The sequence below is a fragment of the Sphaerodactylus townsendi genome, linkage group LG01 (genome assembly GCF_021028975.2).
Source record: "Sphaerodactylus townsendi isolate TG3544 linkage group LG01, MPM_Stown_v2.3, whole genome shotgun sequence".
NCBI lineage: Eukaryota > Metazoa > Chordata > Lepidosauria > Squamata > Sphaerodactylidae > Sphaerodactylus > Sphaerodactylus townsendi.
The window spans coordinates 29,271,721-29,285,096 of NC_059425.1; the positions used below are offsets into that span (position 1 = coordinate 29,271,721).

Here is a 13,376-nt window from a genome sequence, read left to right on the forward strand (position 1 = left end):
TCCTTGATCTGAGATTGCGAATGCCTCAACAGACCAGGTGATCGGGAGCAACAGCCGCAGAAGGCCATTGCGTTCACATCCTACATGTGAGCTCCCCAAGGCACCTGGTGGGCCACTGCGAGTAGCAGAGAGCTGGACTAGATGGACTTTGGTCTGATCCAGCTGGCTTGTTCTTATGTTCTTATGTTCTTAACAGACTTTGGAAACTGTTCACAAGGGAAATATCCTTTAAGCCTTCTGTTGTTAGCGCGGGAAAATGCCACCCAGCCAGTAGCCACTACAATGGAAAACCTTCTAAAACAGTTGAACTTGCATCTGCCCAAACCTGCTGTATGCTAACAGTATGCTAACAACTTTTCATACAAGCCAACCAGGCCAATAAAAGGGGCATGCATAAATCAAACACTACGGTTGCCATCCCAAGCATGCCTACTAGTGACCAAGTCCCACTGAACTCAATGGGACTTATTTTTGAGTAGACATGCTTGAATGGAGAACACAAAAGAGCCAATGGAAGAACACTGAAGCCTGAAGCTTGCAGTGAGCATGCAGACTGATGGTCACTTCCTTTTTATAGGATTTGAGGACCAGTTAGAATCATGCAAAACTGAAGAACTAAACATTCGTCAGATGTGATTTCTCTTCTCTCATGGTAAACAGTATTAACTCTCAGAAGGAACTGGTGGTCCATTATTTTGGGAAACCACATCTGATTAGCCCTTAAACTTTTGATCATTGATCTCCAGTTTTGTTTAGATTTTTTGTACTGTTTTCATGCTTCACATACTAGCTGATAGGCTGCATTCTTGACAATCTTATTTAACATTGCTTCTTGTTCTATTGCCTTGATGTGTAACTAACCCTCCAGTGCAAATTTCACTTGCATAACACCATCCTTTCCTATCTACTTCTTGGTTGTCCAAGTCCACCAAGGTGCAGCATCATAACTACGCTACTAATGTATATTTTATTCTACTAGCCCAATATTTCAGGGCACATTTGGAGATAGCTTGGGAAGGAAGAAACACTCAGAAATCTGCTGGATTTAATCCACTGACCTGTCACGAGAGCAGGGATATTACCCTTTGCCCAGACTGGCCATTCCTTTTACTGCCTTAGGGCTCTGCTGTCTCATTCTCCTGAATGTCCAATCCAGGACTCAGTGGTTAGTGCACCATCTTGCCCAAAATTGATAAACAAATGTTTTAAGATATAAGGAAATGACTAAATAATATCCCTCTGTTTCTTCTAGCACTTTTACATGCCTAGAGGTCAATTTATCATATGCTGACTTGGAGCCGTAGCAAGCTATTAGCATACCATATATGTTTTTTCCAAATGTTTAAGGGGCATGTTTTGGAATGGCTGGTAAAAGCCATTTGACTGAGCACTGGGTCTCCACAATGAACTCTTTCTTCCTGGACACATTTGTACTTGTGGAAAGGATGTATGCTGCAACTTGAACTCTGACGGTATGTGCTGAGATGAGGGGAAAGGTCAAATACAGCATATGACTGTTTATATCAAGTCCCAGGTTCAGTGCTTGGATTCTCCAAATAAAAGGATAAGAGGACTGTGAAAGGCCCCAGGCCCAAGTGAGATTCATCAGCAGACGGTACTGAGTTAGATACGCTAAAGGTCAACTGAAGGAAGTTTGGTGCATTTATGAGCAAGCTGCTACAAAATCTACAGCTCATGTACAAAATGCTACTGTGAACCTATATGCTCCCCAGTACAGGTACAAGCCAATGATTCTATTAAACTACTGCATGCTTGTAGCACAAGAGAAGTTTCAACAGCACTATGTAGTTTACAAAAAATTAATAGCCTCTTTTCTGTAAAAGGATCTTAAACCTCCTTTGCAAAAGTATCAAGACTACTGCAATTTTACCAGTGCCTTAAGTCAGGCATCACAAGGTTAAGGTACACTGGAAAAGGAGGCAGAAGTCCAGCCGCACCATGTTATTAGGTCACAGAGAACTTGCATTCGCTGTTCATAAAGTTGCCAGAGTTGCCAAAACTCTTGCAGTAAAATTATCAATCTGCATTACATTTGGAATGAACAGATATGTACCATGGAATGCAGACATCTCTCAATGCTCACAATTTCATCCTCAATTCCAGGATGTGTTTATTCTGAAGTTCTATCCAAATCCACAAAAACTGATGAGCATTTATGATCCCTAAAGCAACCTTTACAAAAAAGTTCTTATATCTTTGTGCCCGTGGTATCCCTTTTTCAACATAAAGGTGACAGTTTGATTGCAGATCCACCTTCTCTGCAGGGTCCCAGTACTGGTGAGTGCTGCTGAGGCTTGGTGTTTGGGGAGGGCAGAGGGTTGGAGGGGGGCTTGGGAATTTGGGGGTGGCAAAAGTGGCAGCAGATGAGCGGCAGGCGAGATTAAAGCATCAACATGGAGATCATGGGGACAAAAAAAGAGGCTGCAGCCCCCTCCAAAGGCATAAAGCTGGTTAATAAGATTTTTGAAAGGGAGAAAGCTTTGTGTCCCCCAAGTAAAAAAGTAGAGTGAGAATAGCAGAAGCTGACAGTCAGTTCATGCTTCATAGGATCAGGGCTAACCACCTCGGGCTGCACATTTCTGATGGGAATGGCTTGGCACCAAAGGCTTGAATAGAGGGCATTTTAAACACAGGACAATATTCTGCAACAAGCCTCCGCCACGGCTGATTTCACTGGGGGTTTGAATGGGCTCTGCCTCTCGCTCGTCCCCACCTGAGCTCTTTATTCGCAAAGAATATTGTTGCTGGGCACCATCCTTGCCCATCCGGTGCTGTGTGGGTGTCCCACTCCCTTGAAAATGGGCAACGGATGTGTGGGTGTGTTTTGCTTTGCCCTGAGAACCAAGAAGAAATGGCATTCTTTCTTGGCAAACTAACCAGTTTAGGCTCAAGGTGCAATGTAAGATTTGGGGTGGCTAAAAGTGTAAACACTGTGGGAGAATAAAGCAGGCTGGGGTGGCAAAAGAGGTGGCTTTGGGTTCAGGGAGGGGGAAGGGCTGGAAGGGACTACTTTTTACAAAGTGAAAGCACACAACTTCCTGCCACACCAGTACAACCGCACTGTCATCTTTATGCTGAAAATATATAGGTTTGAACAACTGGTTAGAGCCTATTCACTGGAAATATGGGTGGTATGTGCTCACTCTTTCAGGACTGAAGTGTCAGTCTTTATGACACAAGTTATGTTTTTGTCTTCATTTGTGATTCCATAGCACTGGAGTATAACCCAACAGAACTTCTATACTCTGACCCCAAATTAAAATAACAGGACATCTCTACATTGATTGGACTGACAAACTACAGTTCTGTCTGGCTTGTCAACACTAGTCTATAAAGTCTTTTATACTCTTTTCTGAAAAGTTTTGAGTTGGAACCAATGTGATCAAAATATTCATTTCTGCGGAATTAGTTACATATTAAATGTACAGTAGATTGTTCCAGTCTCCATGCAGGTATCTACATTTACAAGGCAACACTAAGCAGAGTTACACTGCTCTAGGCCAATATAAGTCAAAGGGTTAAGAGGGATGTAACTCTGTTTAGGATGACAGTGTTATTCTGGTATTTATTTATTTACTGGTTTTATATTCCGCCCTCCCCCATCTAAGATGGACTCATATCTACATTCCACAGCTCTCATAGAACTGCAACAAACCCTACAAGGCCCCAATCCCACCCAGGAGAGCATTCCACCAGGTTAGGGCCAGAGCCAAAAAGACCCCAATTCCAGCCGAGGACAGCAAAATACTTTTCGGTATGATCCACGCAACTAGGACATAGGAGAATGTTTGGTTTGGATGCCTGGGATAACTAAACTATAGTTGAGGAAGAAAACTTAGAAGAAAATGTTTTAGATCAACTCCTCTTTCATTGGCTGAAGAAGGTAAACTTTGCTTATTAATTTGCCTGTGATAAACCCTAGGATAGCAGTTGTAAAGTAAAATATATGGAAATGTAAATCCTAGCCTAGTAGTAATAGGTTAAACTAAGGGATGTGTTTTCTTCTTATATCTGCTCCTTGCTTAGCTGCTTTGTAACCTGTAATTAATTTCTAAGTCAAAAATTACTTAAGCAACAAGAAAAATATACAGAATCAATCTCTAATGTCTATTGGATAAGTACTTTAGAATTTAATATTAAATAAGACATACCATAATATATTTGAACTACATCAGGTAATTGAAGAGAAAGTCTCCAGTAGCCAGTCATCAATAAGAGGTACGGTGCTGTCTGCATATAATGAAGTTTTACATTCCTCTCCTCTTGCCATTAAGCCATTTATAGATTGCTCTTAAAATATGGCACGTGTTAATGGTTTTGCAACTAGCTGAAATGAAATGTGAGAATGGACACATGACTGCTTTATGGCCTGATACATTGTGAATTAAGCTACTGGCCATTACTTGTCATTTAGGATTTTTGTACTGCATGAAAAATCCATTTGACTGAACGAGCTACAGAGTTATCTTTGTGGAAATGCCAGATGGAATTTCCAAGAAACCCTCTCAAAACTCTTTTCTGCATCTTAACGAAATGATTGTTTGGGGATCCATTATATTTCATCTCAGCACACGTTGTGCCTCAGCATGAAGTCACTCACATGCGCCAAATACAGAAGTGTCCAGTTGAGGCTGCGACGTCTGGCATGATCTTAAGCGTGTTTTCTGAGGTATGGATTGGATTTCATTTCCTCCCTAATTCCAGGGGGCTAGCCAGTGGCCACAAAAATAAACAGGGACTTGGGGCACTGTAGAAACTGACATTGTCTTCCAGCATGAGCTTTCAGAGCCCCCATCTACAAATGCTGTCAGTGGATCCTCCTCATGAGGAGGGGAGTGAGGAGTCACTGCCCTGCATCTTGAAGCAGAGGTTTCTTGTCCACAGAAGCTTAACACTAGGAAATGTTAATCTCTTTAAGGTGCCGGCCTGCTTATATTGACTTCTCCTCATGTTCAGAGATAATAGCATCATTTCCTGTGGATTATTCCAGCGTAGAGTCTAATTATTAGACTCTAATACAGCGATGGCGAACCTTTTCGAGACCGAGTGCCCAAATTGCAACCCAAAACCCACTTATTTATCGCAAAGTGCCAACACGGTAATTTAACCTGAATACTGAGGTTTTTGTTTAGAAAAAATGGTTGGCTCTGAGGCGTGCGTTACTCAGGAGTAAGCTTAGTGGTAGTCGATGGCTTTGCTTTGAAGCAACCGTGCAACTCTTCCAACAGGTGAATCACGAACCTAGGAGGGTTTACTCCAAAGCAAGCCCCGTTGCAACCGAGCTTACTCCCAGGTAAAGGATCGCGCTTTAGTTTAACAGCGCTTAACAGGTTAATCAAGCCCAGCGACCCAGGCCAGCCTAGATGTGTGGGAGGGGCACTCTGTTTGCGTGTGCCCACAGAGAGGACTCTGAGTGCCACCTCTGGCACCCGTGCCATAGGTTCGCCATCACTGCTCTAATAGAACCGAGTAGCTCTTACACCTGAATGAATGTGCACTAGCTTGGGCTTTGCACAGCAAAATCTCCCTCCAAAGCGGACTGGCTTTAGGCTGGGACAGCAAAGCAGAAGTCCATCAGCCAAGTTGGTTGCTTTAAAAAGAGCCCTGCAGGGGTAGGGGAGGAGAGAAGTCAAACAAATAAAATAAAAGTGAGTCAGCAAAGCCGTTTGCTCAAATAACATCCTGTGGTGACAGCGGGAGGCGGGTGGGGCAATGTAATTTTACTGCTTGCCCTGGGTGCTATTTATTGTAAATATTCCCCTGTGATTGGGAATTTATTTTTGAGGTAGATTCAAGATGAGAAGCAATTCTTTGTTGCTGCCTTGGAATGTCTTAAATTTCACAAAGAGTGCCACAAACAAGACATTACAGGATAATATAAGTAAGCATTCCAGCTGCATTGCTTCGTAATTCTCTGAATTCCTACAGATGTTCATCTCTGATCAACTAGACAAGGCAGAGGTTCTCTGTGTTCCAGCTTCCTGATTCCACAAGATCATGGGACACCTGGTTCTGGATGGGGTTATATTGCCTCAGAAGGACCAGGTGCAAGATCTGAGGTGCTCCTGGATTCATCACTGTCCTTTGAGGTTCAGGTGACAGTGGTAGTCATGAGGGTTTCCAGAAGTTCCTTCTGGTTTGCCAGCTCCACTCATTTTTGGACAAAGAGGATCTGGCCACAGTGTTACATGCTCTGGTAACCTCTCGATTAGACTGCTACAATGCAGTCTATATGGAGCTCCCCTTGAAGATGGCCTGGACGCTAGAGTTGGTGTAGTATGCGGCAGCTAGACTGTTAGCTGGTACATCTGGCCGGATGCACAGCATGCTGGTCCTTAAGAAACTTCACTGGCTTCTGATTTGTTTCTGGGCCCAATTCAAGATGTTGATGTTGATGTTTAAAGCCCAAATGGCTTGGGCTTGCCTACATGAAAGAGTGCCTGTGCCCTTATGTACCCACCTGGGCACTAAGGTTACAAGGGGAGACACTCCTGGTGGTACCTCCCCCTGCTTGCCACAGGCTCTGGAGTACTCCTCCCTTGGAGATTTGCCATGCACCTATGCTTAATAGGTTTAGGCTCATGGCGAAGACCTTTCTCTTCACCCAGGCATTTGGTTGCCCAATAATCCAGTCTTAAACCCATTCCACTAGAACATCTTGTGATTTGAATGGTATGCCTGTGCTGATACACCCTAAGACTGCATTAGATTTCTTGCCACTGCATCTCACTGACTGTTCATATTTAGCTTTCTGTTCACCTGCACCTCAAGATTCTTATTCACACAAATTGCTATCCAAAAGTGGATCCCCCATCCTATATGCAAAGGCCACCAATAGAGGCAACAATAAAATCTTACTGCACTGGATGTTACATATTCTGGAAAGACAAACTTTTCTATGCATGTGCACCGACACACAAAGGTTCAATCCACTTTAGCATATGAGGCTAAGTAAAAGTGACCCCTTGTAGATTCTTCACACCTTGAAGAGGCAAGCTCATAGCTTCAACTGCCTGCCCTTTCCTACTACTTAGAAACATTTAAAATCTGTGAAGTTAAATGAGTGCCAGCAATGACACTTTCACAAACATTTGGAAGGCCGTTTCCTTTTTCAATTGCCAAGCCAGTTCCTCCTTTACTCACCTGCCAAGACCCAAATTCAGAAGCCTGTGTTTCCTTCGCCTTGGCTGAAGACATCCAACACCTACAAATAACAGAGAAGAGATCTGCAGTTTCCCCCTTTGCTCCAGGAAATCTGGGATCCTGTCAGCTCTTGTGAGAAAACATTAAGTCTTGGAAGGCGCTTGGCAAGTAAAGAAGGACACAAAAAACAAACAGAAGAGAAGCAGGACGGCTGGAAGTACAAAGGTGAGTCTTGTCCATTCAATAATAGTGGCAAAGGCCAGCAGGCAGGGTTGCTTAATTTCTCTGCCTACAGAAATACTCACCTTCTTGAGAGCCTCGGGTTGTTTTTTCTCTCTCTTTTTTAAAAGGCAGTTTAGAGCTTAAATTCTAAAGCCTTTAGAATTATATGGGTGTGTTAAGGTGAGCATCTAGTGGACTAATGGATTCTGCAGACACCATAATATTGTATGTATGTCATGTATGTCTCACCAGTGCAGAGCAAATGCTCAAGATACTAGTTGGACAATACTTACTTTGCACAGAGCCTCTCCCTTCTATCATATATAAAAAAGGAAAAACCTACTTCCAAACCTTGTGCTAATCAAAACGCTTTGATTATACAGCTGAAGACAAACTGTGCTCAAAACCGGTGGCCCAGGCCCCGGCCATCTCTTCCAAGGCAAAGAGAATCACTGGAAAACAGATAGAACAGCTTGCACAAACAGCAACGTTTGTCTGAGCGATACAAAGGCACACTGGAGCACCACGCACAAGCTGTTACCACACTGGCTCTTGACACAGGACGCATCTCTTTTCCAGCTCATTGAATAGGCTGCTGCCTTCCTGCCAGGAAGAAATAAGGCCGTTGGTCTCACCGATATTGCCTAATTACTGCCAATTAAAATACAGAAAAGTAGAGGGAAGCTGCAGTGATGGTCTGGGCTTTGGACAATGTGACACCCAAAGAGAAGTAATGCAGGCATGTACTGGCAGAAGGTGGCGTCCAGATTGAGAGGAAGAAGGAGACACGGCCAACATGGGAACAGCTGTCTTCTTCATGGGAATAACAGAAGACACAGACAACATGGAGGAGATGCCTCCTGGAAAAAAGTCTGGGAAAAACATCCTGCTGCAGTGAAATGCAAAAAGGATGCACTTTCCTAAATCACTATGTCTCCCTGACTGCACCTGCTATTCTTTTTTCCCCTACATTTCTCCCCAATGCAGATAAATTGCATGACACTTTCTTTGTCATGTTTTAACAACCCCATTTGATCACCTGGCATAACACTACAGACTGCTCTCCAAGCAAAGATGCTTGTTTGAGCTCTAGCCGGATCACCTTTAATCTATCTTTAAGAACTTCATTTATCCTGGACAGAGAAACAAAAGTTTTTGCTTTTTTCTCCCAATTACCAATCTGCTGTAGCCCTTTCAATGCCTTCACCCACATCAGGCTAATGACTTTATCCAGGAGAGGAGGTGGCCAAGCAACAAATTAAGAACAGACTCCAAAACAAGCCTATACCAGAGTATCAGCTACACAGGGTAGAGGGACACTTCATTCACTCCCTCACAGCTGACTCACTGGGGCCCCATCCTAAAAGGTGAATGAGAAAGGCATGATGGCAGCTTCAGGTATCCAGAGGCTTTTATGAGAACACACTACTAACTACCCCTGAGGAAAAGGCCAGCACAAGAGGTGTAGTTCTGGATATTTGGGAAATATTTGACTCCAAGAATAGCCAGGGAATAGAAGTTACCCAGTAAAGTTGTACTAAATCCCTCAGGGTTTTTTTAAAAAATGAGCATATGTGACAGAATCCTGTCTGAAGTTCTTTCCCGCTCAAAGTTCCAGGCATAGAAGTCACCACTTCTAGGAAAATGAAATATATTCTCAGTTCTGATTAATTTACATTTTTTCCTGAGCTCAAAGCAATTTATGCAGAAATGTCTCAGAACTATAAAAGACCACAGGTGCATATATCAGACATGAAAGCCAACAAGAATGTCAACAACCAGTTAGTGCTGAAAATCCGTTACAATAAGTGAGTCTTAAAATACTTCCAAGGCAAAATGCCCCAGAGCCTCAGGGCTCTGCTTTGAGCAAAGGATGCTTTCTCCTCCCTTAACCAGAGTATGCAGAGTAAGGCACAACCAGACCCAGAAGCGCCCAGGCAAACAGGGCACTGAGTGCAGATCCAGTTGAATGTGTTCTTGCTTTCCAATATTCACTGGGAAGTGATATGCAACACTCGGCACTAACAGCAGTTTCCAAGTGATCTGATGGAGTCAGTCTCCATGATAAGAAAATGGTGGTGTAGCGTGGCAAGATCCCTCTCCTTCATAAAGGGAATGGAATCAGAACAACCAAAAAGCATCTCAGCTGCCTCAGGATTCCACTCCTTAGCAGACTGACCGATCACCTTCAAAACACCCAAGGATTCCTTCAAGAACACCAAGGTCACCTACAAGCATCACTTCCATCTTGTGGAATTCAGTTCCAGTTTTTTATACCTCATCTACTCATCCTCTGTTGCCGCAGAGGTTGCTTATGAGCAGTCTGTCAGGCTTAGTTCCAAATTAGCCAGATGTCATCTGCATATTAGCAATATGCAGTGCCAGATCTATAGATGATTTTTTTTCTTTGCTCACCTGCAGCAGTTTCGCACTGATGCTGGATATTCAGTAACACTGAGTCTTGTGGAATATTTGCAGATCCGTTTCCATGTTGGCTGCAAAAGGCACCTTGCTCAGTCCTTTGTATTTCTGCAACTCACTTGCAGGTTGATCAAACCCTGCAATGCTAGTGCAGTGCAATGCCAATGTAACTGTGATGATGGTCTAGTGTGGGCAGAAGAGTCAAAACTGGGCAGTGTTGGAGAAGTCAAATCTAATTAGCATAATACATTTACTTAACCCAGTAGCTAGTTCATGTGCAAAGCCAGTGCAAGATTTTGCCACCAAAGAGGTACTGCCAGTCCAAATACTTTAAGTGGGAAGAAAAATTAACCGTTTTCCCCAGCCTTCCCCCTGCCCCTCGCATACAGTCATGATAGGACATAGGTTCTGACTAATCTCTGCAGCAAATGATAGCCAGCAAGTTTCCAGTCCAAATCTCAGAACAGATACCAACTGGGTGGCTTTTGGCCAGCGTTTCCATCATCACTGACTATACCCTGTTTGTCATACACTTGAAACCTGAATGACCACCTTGCACACATTAGAGATACCCCCTCCCTAGTAGGTCCAGGTTCTTTGTCCCTTCTGGGAGCACATATCCACAGTTTCTCTCTCCCACGATTCAGCAGCTTTACATGGCAAATACAAAATGAGGATAACAGCAAGCTGGAAGCAAATCCTGGGAAAGCAAACCAAGGAATATACATAAGCAGAGGAGCACAGAGGGGTTTTTCCCCTTCCAGGACACCAGGGACAGCACCAGAAGAAAATACAGACATTCAGTTTAGGTAGCTTGTCATAATATACTAGAAACCATTTCTACAGGTTCTAGTACACATCAGAATACTGCTCATATAGACACCTGAGCTGGGCCACTACTGTTGCCAGTTTATGGGTTGGAATGAGGTTGAGAGATAGAAGCTTGTCCAAAGTTACTTTTCTGGCTGGGGCAGAGACTTTGAACCAGGACAAATCTTCAGTGACACAGCAACAGCTTTGTATGCAGAAGGTCCTGGTATCTCCTGTTAAAAGAGTTTTAGGCAGTAAATGACCTGAAAGACTTCTGCCTCAGGCCCTGGACTGCTGCTGCCAATCAGAGCAGACAATGCTGACCTTGATGGTCCAACTGTCTGATTCAGAATAAAACAGCTTCATTCATTCAACCATCATTTACCTGTCAAGTGCATAGTTGCCATATTATACATGGATTGTGTGTAATATGCAGCTAAATCATGAAACTGGGCATCTCTATAAGTGAAGTATTTCTTAAAAGGCTTCCCAAGACGGGGATGGAAAGTAGATATACATTTTCCTGTACACAAAACAAATCCCAACTTCTCCTTTGCAGGACTCCTTTCTCAATAATAAACATTTCTAACAGTAGCAACACTGCACCAGGGCAAATTCACCACAGCTTACTGCCCATCAGCTGGCACTGAAGTCTGGTCAAAAGGCTTTTTTGCACCCACTAATCCACAGGATTCCTCAAATCAGAGAATCACAGACTCATAGAGTTGAAGAGACCGCAGGGGACATCAAGTCCAAACCCCTGCAATGCATTCCTGTCACAAGGCCATCCAGCCTGTCTTTAAAAACCTCCAAAGACTCCACCACACTCCGAGGTAGTGCATTCCACTGGCAAACAGCCCTTACTGTCAGGAAGTTTTTCCTGATGTTTAGGTGGAATCTCTTTTCATTCACCTTGGACACGTTACTCCTGGTCTTAGTCTCTGGAGCAGCAGAAAACAATCTTGCTCCCTCAGAGAACTCATAAGAGACTGAAACCTACAGCAAACAGTTTCCTTTAATGTATCAAAGGTACATTTAAACATCCAACTAAAGCTCTCCACTGTCAAAACATGCTCCCCAAAACAGAGTTTGGATATCATCCTTTTTCTTTTTACATGGAGTAGGAGAGGGAGGAATTGAGAAGAGCTGCAAAGAATCAGAACTAGGCTTGCACTGGTTACAAAATGCATGCGAAACACTACCATATTCTCACCTGCCTTTGCACTCAGGGCAAAGATCTGGGACAGGATCCTGTGCAGTGCCAGAGGCTCAATGCTGCATAAATGGCACTTTTCCTTCTTCCTGCTACACACTTCTTTAACTCTTGAAAGTCTGCCCACAATGGGAATCCAGACACACACACCCCCGGGAACACCTTGGGGGCCAAAGTGTAGGAGAAATGGGCAAAAGTCATCCTCCCCCTCCTCCACCCAGCTCAAGAAATTTGAGCAAACTGAAAGGAAACAGCACCCAAGTGTATTTTGAGAGCTTTCAAGAAACAGCTACCTTTCCTTCGCCACCTGCTCTTCCGCCCTTCCTTGTTACTGCTCCTGTCACTGCTGCTACTGCTGTTTTCTGAGGTAGGAGAATCCGATTGCACGTCGCTGCTCTCTTCTGAGCCTTCAGACAGTTCTTTCAGCCCGTCTGGAACATCCTTCTGCAATTAGGAGACATGGACAGGAGAGGCCAGCTGTGATTTCAGTATTTCAACTAAATGTTCCAAGACATTTTGTTCAACCTTTTGGGAGGGGTGTATTCAACGGTAAGGGCTTTGGTGCAGTAGGTCTCATATTCCAAATTAGCTTCACAAGTACCCATTATTATCAGGGCTCATAAAACTATGGGGCATAGTAATTTATGGGAACTATTCCAAACTGAAGCTCAGAGCCTTAACTTGGTACAGAATGATGCAGCCAGCATGCTGAATGGAGTGGGTCAAGGAGACCATACGACTCCAGTCTTGGATTATCTGGGTCCCATTCAAGGCTCTGGTGTTGACTTCTATGGCCAGGAACCAACATAACTTAAGAACTGCCTACTCCCATACAAACCTTTCCAACTGCTACAGTAATTTTTTAAGGTACTGTTTCGGGGTTCACTGCCTTCTGAAGTAGGCAAGCAGGAACCAAAGATGTGGTGCACCAAAATTATGGAACACCTAGTGCTGTACTCTAAACTCCCCCAGGCTTCCAGGCATACAGTTCTTCAACTCTCTGGGTAATTGGTTCACCTGCTCAGCAAATGCTTCCCCTTGTTATGGCATCTTTTTTACCACATGGATGGCCAGTGCTTCATCTACTCCTTCACCCTAGTTTCTTAGCCTGTCTTCAGAGTATCTCTCTTCCCTCAACCTCATGGCCCTCTCTAACATATTGTAAAACTGCTTCCTACAGAGTCGGATCACCAGTCAGTTGACCTCACTGCCATCTATCCAGACTAGTAGTAGCTCTCTGGGAGCAGAGATATTCCCAGCCCCGCCACCCAAAGATCCTTCCTGGAAAGATGCAACTGAATACATCAGGGACCTGTAAGGTGCAAAGCACACGATCGATGGCTGCGCAGCATCTTGCCAGAACCCGTTCTAGCATGCTGTCGTGACTTCCTGAGCACCACTAGATCCAAGCAACTCATCAAGCCACTTGATCCTTTGCCAACTCAGGCTTCCCAGCTTCTGCTGCTGCAAAAGCTTAAAAGGCCTCTGGAGAAAACCATGTTTGAAATGAGCTAAGGCTACATTCCGGATTCAGGCTCCTAGTTCC

At 43.9% G+C, this 13,376-nt stretch overlaps 1 protein-coding gene across 2 annotated transcripts in view; it reads right to left on the reverse strand.

The window, feature by feature from the left end:
• ASXL2 (ASXL transcriptional regulator 2) overlaps nucleotides 1-13,376 on the reverse strand; it is an 87,317-nt gene that overhangs the window by 24,797 nt on the left and 49,144 nt on the right. For both annotated transcript variants that reach the window (XM_048516305.1, XM_048516297.1), the window contains one exon: nucleotides 12,124-12,274. In XM_048516305.1, the coding sequence (XP_048372262.1) occupies nucleotides 12,124-12,274 (151 nt within the window). The remainder of the gene's footprint in view (nucleotides 1-12,123; nucleotides 12,275-13,376) is intronic.